General features: G+C 36.1%; 1 protein-coding gene across 1 annotated transcript in view; it reads left to right on the forward strand.

Annotated features, from left to right (window-relative positions):
• LOC103799899 (long-chain fatty acid transport protein 6-like) overlaps positions 1-2,231 on the forward strand; it is a 38,799-nt gene extending 36,568 nt beyond the window's left edge. Inside the window, 2 exon segments of the mRNA XM_009072252.1 lie at positions 5-78; positions 2,055-2,231. Coding sequence (XP_009070500.1) covers positions 5-78; positions 2,055-2,231 — 251 coding nt within the window.
• The last annotated feature ends 8,231 nt before the right edge of the window (positions 2,232-10,462 follow it).

Below are 10,462 nucleotides of genomic sequence, written 5' to 3' on the forward strand. Positions count from 1 at the left end.
TTAGACTTGGAGCAAATGTATAAACAAGTAGTGACCTATCTACCGAGTTATGCTTGTCCCCTGTTCTTAAGAGTCCAGGTAAGCTGCATTATTACACTGTGCATTCAAACCTCTACATCATTTAAACACAGAGATTTCTGAATAACAGAAAGTGTTTGTTCATGTGTCACTTGATTAGTTTTAGACCTGGTCCAATTTGCTGTCTTCATTAATGTAGTCCTGGGAAAGGGATTACAGGAAAAGTCAATAAATTTGCAGATTATGTCTAAATGGGAGAAATCGTGTGAGTGAGTAAGGACAGAGATCATACAAAAGGATTTAGGGAGATTAGAAGCATGAACATGGTGAAACAAAAAGATTCAGATTAAAAAAATGTGAACAATTGCTTCTGGAGAAAATAATCTAAAATCCATTTTATTCAGTGGAAATGAGAGAAGAGAGAAGTAGAGCTAAAGCAGGAGGTACTGACTGTGCACAATAAATCAAATGTTATTTTCTGTGTAATGACAAAAGTTAAAGCCTTTGAAAAAACAGTAGGTAAATTGAAAAGGTGAATTCAAAATGTTGCCATCACTGTAATCATCAAAGTCATCCCTATTTGTGTATTACTTTGCTCTAGTAACTGTCCAGCTTGGGGAAAAAATAGTGAATCCTTAAAAATGTAAAAATAATACATAGGGCTAGAAAAAATGGTAGAGTATAGAAAGCATCCAGTACTGATAATCATAATAATTGAAGTCTGATGACCAAAGGCAAACAGAAAAAAGTTTTTGAATGTGTTATGAAGGAGTCTCCTAACTCTGAGGAGCAGATGAAAGAAGTAATCATTGTTTAAAGAAAGAAGTTATGGAAGTTGATTCACTGGACCAACCAGAGGTTGAATACTGATGCAGAATAAAGGAGGAAAGGAAAAGTCTGTGAAGGACCTTGAAATTGAAATCTATGTCCTTCTGTCTGTCTGTCTGTCTATCTATCTATCTATCTCATATTCAGGAAGATGCCTTTTAACAGCAACATTCTGATATGAGCAAGCAAGATTAGACTTGAGAATGTTGCAGTAGTCAGTTTATGATATGTTGAGAACCTAGTCTAGTTTTTCTGCTGTACAGATGTACTAAGAAGCCTTTATGCTGTGCAGAAGAAATCTGAATCTTGGATGTAGTGCTAATACCTGGAATTTTGATTAAAATTTAAATGCCTGCATTACAGATGAATTGTTATTGGTACAGTTGTTGTTAACCAAGAAAGATGGTACTGGGGGAATTTAAAGGCAAATACATTAAAAAAAATTTATTCAGCTGATCTGACATATAATAATACCCTAGAAGATGTCAGAATGTTTCTTAGACCAACCAGAGCAGGTAGATACTATCTGGAGATATACCTGGAGTAGATACAATGACTTTTTAAAGTTTTTGTTGGACATAATAATTAATTTTTCATTTTCAGAGATTGTTTGCATATATATTAAAATATAAAGACAGAAAAGAAGATGATGGAGAGAGGTCGTAAAGTTGGGCTGAGTAGAGGTAGGGAGAATATAGAAGAGAGTCTCACTAGGGGTGCCTCCCACTGCTTTTCCAAGGGACACTGTGGCACTGAAGAGCAGCCTGAAAACATAAAATACGTAGTAGAGATTTGGCTTCATTTGGACCTGGCTGAATATGAGTATGGCTGATATAGTACGTGATTCTTTCAACCCCCTTTTTAAGGGGACAGCAATAAAACATACAGAGAATTTCCTGAGTTTTATCATTAAGGAGGTGATAATGACAGTTTTCTAATGTGCTCCAGTGAAGACTGATTGTCTCAGGCAGGCTGGGACCACACCACTGATGATCCACTGCACAGGGATGCAGAAAGCAACAGGGTCTAACTTGTCCACTATGTCTCCTTGTAATGGTCTGTAGCAGCACACAAGTTCTAGTTTTACAGTGTAATGAGAATAAACAGTATTAACCCTGTATCAAGCAAGATTTTGAAAAAGAAGTGTGAATGTGAGCCAAAGAAAAGAAGCTTCTCTTTTGAATAATATATCTTTCTCTCTTCTACAGGAGAAAATGGAAATCACTGGAACATTCAAACAGCAAAAATTTCGACTTGTGGATGAAGGTTTTAATCCATCTACAATTACTGATCCTCTGTATTTTCTAGATAATTCTAAGAAAGCATATGTCTTGTTAACCAAAGAAGTACATGAGATGATCTTATCTGGGAAAATGAAGCTTTAATGAAGCAAACAAAAAAGCTACTAAGGGACAGTCTATACAAGCTATTGTATGAGAAAACAATAAGTTTAATTACCAGTATTTTTATGTAGTTATCCAGAATAACGTTTTATATATTTGATACTTGTATTCAGATATGTCTTGTATATTTACTAACTTGATCATTATTATTCACTAACCACTTTTTACTTCTTGAGACAAATAGCTAAGTAAATAAGCTGCAGAACATGACTGAAATCTGTTTTACCTTAACTTTGGTATATAAGTACTGAATCTGATACTTTTTTCTTAATACTTTTTAATCCAAATTACTGATCCTCTGTATTTTCTAGATAATTCTAAGAAAGCATATGTCTTGTTAACCAAAGAAGTACATGAGATGATCTTATCTGGGAAAATGAAGCTTTAATGAAGCAAACAAAAAAGCTACTAAGGGACAGTCTATACAAGCTATTGTATGAGAAAACAATAAGTTTAATTACCAGTATTTTTATGTAGTTATCCAGAATAACGTTTTATATATTTGATACTTGTATTCAGATATGTCTTGTATATTTACTAACTTGATCATTATTATTCACTAACCACTTTTTACTTCTTGAGACAAATAGCTAAGTAAATAAGCTGCAGAACATGACTGAAATCTGTTTTACCTTAACTTTGGTATATAAGTACTGAATCTGATACTTTTTTCTTAATACTAAATGAACATGAATAATACGTGGTATGAAACATGGCAAAAATGACTCAATATATAAAGATGTTGTGTCTGGAGAGAGAAAATATGGCAATAACATTTTTTAAATTTAGTTTACATTTTATATATACTTCTGAATATTCTTATATATTTTAATAAGTGAAGACTTGACAGTGGTTGGAAGGAAAAAACAGCTCTTCTGCAGAGGATCTTCCTAATGGAACATAAAATGAAATAAACTGAAGCAGAAGAAAGACTTCCAAACAAAACATTGCTGCTGAGATTTTTTTTGGTCATAATCTATGATGCTCTTTCATTTGTTAATCTGGCTGTTTGGCATGTCAAATTCTGAAGACAAAACAAATTTTGTGAAATATTTAGTAGCAGTTCAACAATAGGCAGAAAAAATCTGCACACTTAATGGGGATAATTGTTTATATAGCATAAAAAGAATTATTACAGCACTTTATGTCATTGCATGTTGTCTAACAAATAGCTTCCTTACTCTTTTTAATGACTTCCAGAGATCATTATTTTATGAGCATAAAGTATAGGAGAAATTTTAAAATTCTAAACTGTATGTTCTAATACTTGCTTTTTAAAAGCTTTTAAATAAAGTACAGTCTTATTTCAACCAAATGCCATACTGTCTCAGCTTGATTAAAGACTGCTAGTTGCTGTGGTTTAACTCCAGTGAGCAACCAAGAACCATGCGGCCACTCACACACTCCCTCACCAATGGGATGGGAGAGATAATCAGAAAGGTAAAAGCTAGAAAAGCTCATGGGTTGAGATAAAGACAGTTTAATAGAGAAAGCAAAAACTGCACACACAAGCAAAGCAAAACAAGGAGTTAATGCACTGCTTCTCACAGACAGGAGGTGTTCAGCCATCTCCAGGAGAGCAGGGCCCATCACGTGTAATGGTTCCTTGGGAAGAAAAATGCCATCACTCCAGATGCCCCACCTTCCTCCTTCTTCTTCCCACTTTATGTACTGACCATGATGTCATATGATATGGAATATCCCTTTGGTCAGTTTGGGTCACCTGAACCAGCTGTGTCTCCTCCCAGTCTCCCATGCAGGCCCAACTTCCTTGCCAGCATGGCAGTACAGAGAAAGCAGCAAAGGCCTTGGCTCTGTGTAAGCTCTGCTCAGCAACAACAAAAACATCTCTACATTATCAACCCTGTGTTCTGCACAAATCCTAAATATAACTTTCTTCACCGTGGCTGGTATGGGGCTCACTCCACTTCAGCCCGAACCAGCACAATGATATAAAGTCTGTTTTCTAGTCTCTTTTGATACACTGCATGCACAGTGTCCTCTTCTAATGGATCATGATGCCAGCTTTGGTCATCCAAAAGCAGTATCAGAGAATATTGGGAGGGTAACTATTCAACACTGGGCTTCATAACAGTCTCTCTTCTGTCATAATACTGGTATAAAACCAGATTCCCATAAAAGAGTCAGTTGTAACACACTTAAAAAGACCTATCTTTTCTTTCATCTTTCTACTTTGTTAAAGATCTACAAGATGTTAGGACCTGAGTCAGCTTTTGAATCTCTGATTAGCACTTTCACTGATTTTCCCTAAAAACCCAAATGAAAGATGCAGTAAAAGCTATATGAGGATTATAGCTTCCTCATTTTTCTGAACACCACACTCTTTATGAGACTGCTGGTTTACAGTGTTGCAATTCACAAAGCAGTGAGACCTACCAATACTTAAGCCAACATCATGCTTTATGGTAGATGTTAATGTAAAGTACAGAATGGGGAACAGAGAAAATGGCTGCATAAGGATGGAAAGGATCACTGCAGTCTCACACTTCCTGAGCAGTTCCACTTTTTAATTTCTTTAGACAGTTTCCAAATGGCTGTTATGGCAGAAAGTTGATGGAGACTGTGAGAATTTTCCACTTATTCAGACAGATGAAAGTACCATTGCTCTGTTCTTCAGATGTACTTTACCAATCAAGAACTGCAAATTTAAGAAAAAGGTATTTATGATTAAAATATATAGAATGATTATATATTAAAATATATAGAATGATATATAATATACAACATATATAGAATGATTTGATTGTACAAGTTAAACCAACCTTTGCAAGTTAGGCTGCAATTTTGAGGAAAGGAGTGGTTGTTGAAATGAAAACTGTTTTATCTCTTACAGAAGTGTGCGCTGAATATACTTCAGGATCCCCTTTATTACAATGGCAAAAAATTGCATTCTTTCTATGGAAAATATTTTTAATGGCACCCTGAGATCCACAGTAGCATGTTTAATCTCGTAATAGAATCAAATGCATAGCTTTGATATCATATTTAGCACTTCTAAAATTTATTTTGCTTTACAATATTTGATACTATATATGACTAGTGAAAAGGTTCTACCACTTAAATGCAACAGAAATGGGAGGGGGAAAACAAACATAAAAAAAAAAAAAAGAGAAGAAAACACCTTTCTGTATAAAAAGCCCCAAAACAAAACAATAAAACACCAAAACCTAAAGCTGTTCATGAGTTTCACCACTTGGTTACTTACTTTGTAAAGTATCGAAGATGAAGCACATTGTTTCTGTAAAGAGTGATTGGGTCAGAGAGAGCATCAGAGGAAGAACAATGTATATGTGTTAACTTTCATGCTCTGTTCACTGCTGGGTCAGACAATTGGTGTTTCTGAGCTCTGGGGTATATTTTCAGCAGCAGCAGGACTCTTCTAACTTAGCTGGCTCGGGCAGCCTACAGAGGTTTGTTTCTGAGCTGTGACCACTAGTGAAACACAGAATTCCAGCTACTCCCCTTTTTCCTTAGTGTAACCAAGACAGCCTCGGCAATCTGCCTGTTTGCAAAGGCTAGGAAAATAGTTCTGACTCATGTACTATCCCAAGAAACAGGATGCTTATGACATCAAGAAAATAATAAAGAGAAAAATCTACAGAACCATAGGCTCTGTATTTCCTAAGGGAAAAAACAGTATACTATTTTCAATCCAGTAGATTTTTCTTTTAGTCAGTAGGTTAGGTGCCAGCAGATGCACTGAAGAATGTTGCAGCAAAATATCACATTTCCTATGGATATGTAAGTTGTTGAACTGGCACTGTAGCTAGTCTGAATAATAATGATGTTCAAGTCAAACACCACAAAAGGTCTTCCTTTCAGAATAAGAAAATACTTGGACTAACATGTGAATTTCCAAACCTCACACCCAGTGCAACACCTGAACTTGCTGAGGTCTGAGGGCTTGAGTGTTGCTGAAAAATTATGCCCCAGCATTTGCCTGGGAAGTTTTATTTCATGTAGGGGCAAAGGAGCAGAAGAGGGGTGGCTGGGGTGTACATGGAGAGCTTCACAGCTAACCTCATGTATAAAAAACAAAAGAAGAGAGAGAAAGACTAAAATAAATGAAGGTAATTATTTTTTACAATTAGCATATGTATCTTGAAGTTTGCCTCTGCACCTAAGGATGGTTAATGATGAAACAAATGTTTGGACTTTTTTTTTTTTTTTTTTTTAAAAAAAAGGAAAGAGTTTGGAGTTATCTTTTAGGGAAGGTAAAATTCTGAGAGGGTAAACACATATCCACTCTCTTGTCCTAGTGAATCTGGTACAATTAGTACAGTTACAGTCTGGATTAGTTTTCATAAATCTTTCTCAGGATCTCCAGTAAACAATTATAAAACACAAAGTTCCTAAGCAGATCATGGCCTGAATTTTGTTTTCCTCACTGAAGTCAGATAGAGTGATAGAGCTTCTCAAGAGATTAAGCATCTAAACAGTCCCTCACAGTACTAACCAGCATTCCCATACCTGTAACAGCCAGTGTAAAAAATCTATTTCAATTGACAGATAAATTCCCTGCAGGTGACAAACAGAAAACATCCTTTATGATTGTTTTGTTTTGACTGATTTTTTTGTTGAGGAAAAAAGAGGTGAAAGGAGAAGGAGCAGTTTTGCCTGCATTTTTTAAACCTAAAAATACTGGATGGCTATAGGAGAAAAGCCAAAAACTCACTGTTTAGAAAAAAAAGTGACAGTTTCTTTTCAGCAGCCTGTCCCCAGCTAGCGGTGCAGCTAGTATTTTGATGAGCATTATCATAGCAGAAATATTAAGACACATACCAGTACTTATGAAACTTACTCATTAAGTCAAGACAAATTTCCAGCAAATAATGTCTGTTTAGTATTTGCTACAGCAAAAAGAAACAAAGCTAGTTACTCTAAAATTAGATGCAGAGATTCAGCAGGCAGCCAAAGAGAGTAGCCTGTGGATACCAGTAATTTTAGGAATAATTTTATCGTGATGTGTATTATTAGCAGTACTGCTAATAACTGACAATAATGACAGCATAATCTGCTAGTTAATTTGGCCATAAGAGTAACACCAGGTGATCATCTGATTGTGTCCTGATATGCAGGGCATAATACCCTTAATTAGACAAATAGATTATATGATCTATGCAATGCTAGTTTTAAACAAACTAGGTAATTTCCAGAGCTAAATGAAATTCCCGTGTCATTAACAAAACCACAACTCTGAGAATCTTTTGCCAAAACAGACTTCATTGAGTTTCTCCAAAGACTGCAATAAGCACAGACCAAATCAAACAGTCAGGAATCACTTTAGCAATCACTTTAGCAATGCAGCTTTGTTGCTGCCTTGCAGCAGGATATACACTGACCTATTTCTGTTTGGAGCTGTTCTGGCACTGTGAGGTTTGCATACTTCCCGGTATTCCATAGCCCTCTACTACAAGTGAGAGGTTTTGCCTGTTGTCAGCTGTACCATACACAGGATTAATTCTAATTTACAAATAAAAAGGACACTCAGACCGGCAGAAAACCACTTGTTACTATGTCTCCTTTTCTTCTAGTAACTGATACAGCTATGCTACAGAAATAACAGTTCTTACAAGTATGTATGGACACTGTTACCTGTATAGGACCAGCCAAGTCTGGTAAAATGCTTTCTGTGATGGTTCTGGGTTTAGAGCTCAACTAAATATCTTGGCTCACTTAAAAACCAATCAACAAACCAACCAACCAACCAACCAAACACAAAATCCTTACATTATAACAAATTGAGTAATGAATATTCAATTATTTGAAGCATATTTTACAAGAAAGGACTGAATGCCTTGATGGGAATTCTAATATGGAAAGGGTCCTGCTCATTCAGTGCAACATGCTGAGTACAGATAAACAGAATTGTCAGTCTTTTACAGTGCCTATTGCACAGAATGGCATACATTTTGTTCTAAAAAACAGTCTCAAAAAGCAGATGTCATCCCAAAACAGACAATGTATTTCAGTATACGCTTATTTGTCTGCTAAAATTAATTACTTATCTGGTTTTGCCAGATATTTGTGCATCATTGTTAACTACATGTGGCCAAAATACGTGGCAACAAGTGCCTATATGGGATGATGGATGGTGAAGAAACTAGCTGATGGCTTTGTGAGTCATGGCAACTAGTGTTATCTGTGATTCCAGAAAATACATGTTGCAGTGATTAGCACAATTTCCATTTAATTTTTGATTTATTCCTCCTTTCATGTTCATCCATTTCTCAAAATCATTTGACTTACTAAGTTCATGGTGTCACTGAAAGCACAGAAATTAAACATTCAGGCTTTACCAGGTAGCTGCGTTTAAAAATCTAGGAAATTACTTAAATTTTTCTCCAAACACAGGACATAACCACACTAGTTTAAAAAATGGTATTGAATGCCAACATAATCAAATAAAATACAGGAACTATGAGATCATTAAACACTTGCCTAGCTCTCTCAGCTTTTCCTCATAAGAGAGATGCTCCAGTCCCTTAATCACTTTTGTTGTCCTCTGTTGGACCTGCTCCAGGAGCTCCATGTCTCTCTTGTACTGAGGAGGCCAGAACTGGATACAGCACCCCCCATGTGACCTCCCTAGGGCTGAGTTGTAAGCATGCACATATGTATATATATTCACATATATTTACCCTGGGGAAGAGTAGATTTAAATTGGACATTAGGAAGAAATTCTTTACTGTGAGGGTGGTGAGGCACTAGAACAGGCTGCCCAGAGAAGTTGCAGATGCCCCATTCTGGGAAGTGTTCAAGGCTAGGTTGGATGGGACTCTGAGCAATCTGATCTACTGGAAGCTGTCCCCGTCCAAAGTAGGGGATTTGGAAGTATAAGGTCTTTAATGTCCCTTCCAAGAGCAAACCATTCTATGATTCTGTGATAGCAAACAAGACAGATCTAAGTTCCTGCATCATTTGAAGCCACCATGCTTAGGAGCAAGTGTTGGTCATTTTGTAGCTGAACAGCTGAAGGAAATGGACTTGCTGCAGTCATTGATTCAGTGCCTTAGCTGAAGAACTCAGATGCTTAGTGAAATTCACAGACGTCATGTTAAATGACAGGCTCTTAAAAAATATGAGGGGAGAGTTATGTGCCTGAGAAAAGGATCCACAGAAGTCAGCTCAAAGAGCAAGAGCTGTCTAAATTGACTAGTAGGGTACAGTGAGAAGAGGATTATGTCTTAAATCCATCTCCTGCAAGCACGTACACATCTAATTCTCATTTGCTGAGAGCACAGAGAGAGAGATATTTGAGCTCTCTCCTAGAATTACACAAAATCAAATTTTTTACAAATGCTTGTGTTTCTACAGATTGCCATGCAAGAAGTAGCCATACACATTCAGCTTGGTTTCCATTCGAGCATTTAATTAGAATTATAAATTAAAGAGAGGAAATTATATATTGACGACATGTGAAATCACTGTAATCAATCATATATCACTTCAGTAACAAAGCCATAGTCTGTCATAGGATGAGGAAAACCTCTTTTGGAGTATAAAAAATACAACTCCATTTCCATTTTCATGGCCATGAAAATCCAATTTTTGTGAAGAGAAGCTTATATTTACCCAAATTCCTGTAATCTGCCATTAGCAAACTGGTTTTGTTGGGAAATTTGCAAATCAAAACAGTATTAAGTATTACTCACAATAGTCTTAGTCCATTTTTGGGCATATCTCTGTTACAATGAGGAGCTCCTATGCCATTTCTCAGGTATATTCTGAACTAGCTTGAAGCAGTAAATTTTCTACAGATGCACAGAATATTTTTAAAGACCTTTTAGCTTCCTATTTTGCTATATGAAAACCAAATTTCTTTAAGGAAATGTGGCATATGAAAAAGCAAAATTTCATCAGATATTTTTGAGATCACTCACTTTGTTCATCTGGCTTATAATATTAAAGACTCCCTAACTAAAATGTTCATCCTATAGTCTGTATCTTTCTCTATGTGATGTTCAGTACAAGTATTTGTGTTTGCAAAATGGGTCAACTGCCACTCAGCTTTGCTGGTGTGAATATAATCTATTAATTGTGCAGGTAGCAGCAGACCTGGAGTGATAATGAGGCTATTCATTCTGATCTCTCAAATATACTGACAACAGGCACTAGCTAAAAATATCAGTGCTCTGGACCTTTTCTTTCTCCTATCTTCTGTTATGAGAGAGAGAGAGAGAGAGAGAGAA

This window comes from Acanthisitta chloris, unplaced genomic scaffold (genome assembly GCF_000695815.1).
Source record: "Acanthisitta chloris isolate BGI_N310 unplaced genomic scaffold, ASM69581v1 scaffold16373, whole genome shotgun sequence".
In the NCBI taxonomy this organism is placed as follows: domain Eukaryota; kingdom Metazoa; phylum Chordata; class Aves; order Passeriformes; family Acanthisittidae; genus Acanthisitta; species Acanthisitta chloris.